Genomic DNA, 1,026 nt, shown 5'->3' with positions numbered 1-1,026 from the left:
TATACATTTCTGAACCACATTATAAACTAGAGTCTCTATCTATGCCATTCGGCTGCATTATTGAATCACCTTTTGTAACATAATAAGGTAATTTTCACTACAGAGCAACTTTCACTTATTTATCACATTATAGTAACCTATAAAAAAAATAATGATATTTTGATAATTTTTTTTATAACATACCATGTTTCATTATTTTATAGGTTTGTTTAAATTTATGTTTAATAAAATATTTACGTAATAACACGTATTATAAAAAAAGTGTTAAAAAAACTTTTTTCATAAAAAAAAAAAAAAAAAAAAAAAAAGTTAACAGATATCGGGAAAACTGCTTTATTCAACATAATCAGATGGAAAAGTTGCATTTTTCTAAAGGGAATCAAATCCTTGAAGAAAAAGGGAAGTAAAATCTTCCATCTCACTTTTAGGTAACATCAATCCAATCTCAATTCCTCCATTGATATCCTTACTTTCACTGATAGAAAATGCTCCTGTTTTGTCTGTGGATACCAAATCCACCTTCTTTGGCCTTCCCCACCCAAAATCAATGCTATAAAACTCAAACAACGGAGACCCAGCAGAAGCAATTGTTTTAGCCTCCCCAGGGTCATGCAAAAGCGAAACCCATTTTTCTGCTCCATTCAAAACTTCTTCTTCCTTCACCCTATTCAAAGCCTCAACTATCCTCTCCAAAGCACAAATGAACCCATCTTTTCCAACCAACTCCTTAGTCAAAGCCACTACGCATTCTCCTTTAACGCAGTTTCCAAAATACTTGGCTGGAATTGGAGGATCCAAGCGCGCTCTACAGTCAACAGGAAGTGCGAACAACACATTTTCTTCCTTTACTTGGTTCGCTTTGACCAAACACGCTAACACATACGCACACGTAACAGAAAATGTTGACAGACGAACATTCACTTTCACCTTAGAGTTTCCGTATTGTTTGAGCTTTTGAATCTGTGAAGGGGTAAATTCAAACAAACCTTTGAGTCCATCGCTCGGTGTTGCAGTGAGAGACTCCCA

General features: G+C 34.9%; 1 protein-coding gene across 1 annotated transcript in view; it reads right to left on the bottom strand.

The window, feature by feature from the left end:
* Positions 1 to 369: 369 nt before the first annotated feature.
* Positions 370 to 1,026, bottom strand: part of LOC106779288 (phenolic glucoside malonyltransferase 1-like) — a 1,677-nt gene continuing 1,020 nt past the window's right edge. The window contains exon 2 of the mRNA XM_022776539.1: positions 370 to 960. Within this exon, the coding sequence (XP_022632260.1) occupies positions 370 to 960 (591 nt within the window). The remainder of the gene's footprint in view (positions 961 to 1,026) is intronic.

Source organism: Vigna radiata, unplaced genomic scaffold (genome assembly GCF_000741045.1).
Source record: "Vigna radiata var. radiata cultivar VC1973A unplaced genomic scaffold, Vradiata_ver6 scaffold_190, whole genome shotgun sequence".
In the NCBI taxonomy this organism is placed as follows: domain Eukaryota; kingdom Viridiplantae; phylum Streptophyta; class Magnoliopsida; order Fabales; family Fabaceae; genus Vigna; species Vigna radiata.
The sequence above is the reverse complement of the archived record's forward strand: the minus strand, read 5'-3'. Positions and strand labels throughout refer to the sequence as shown.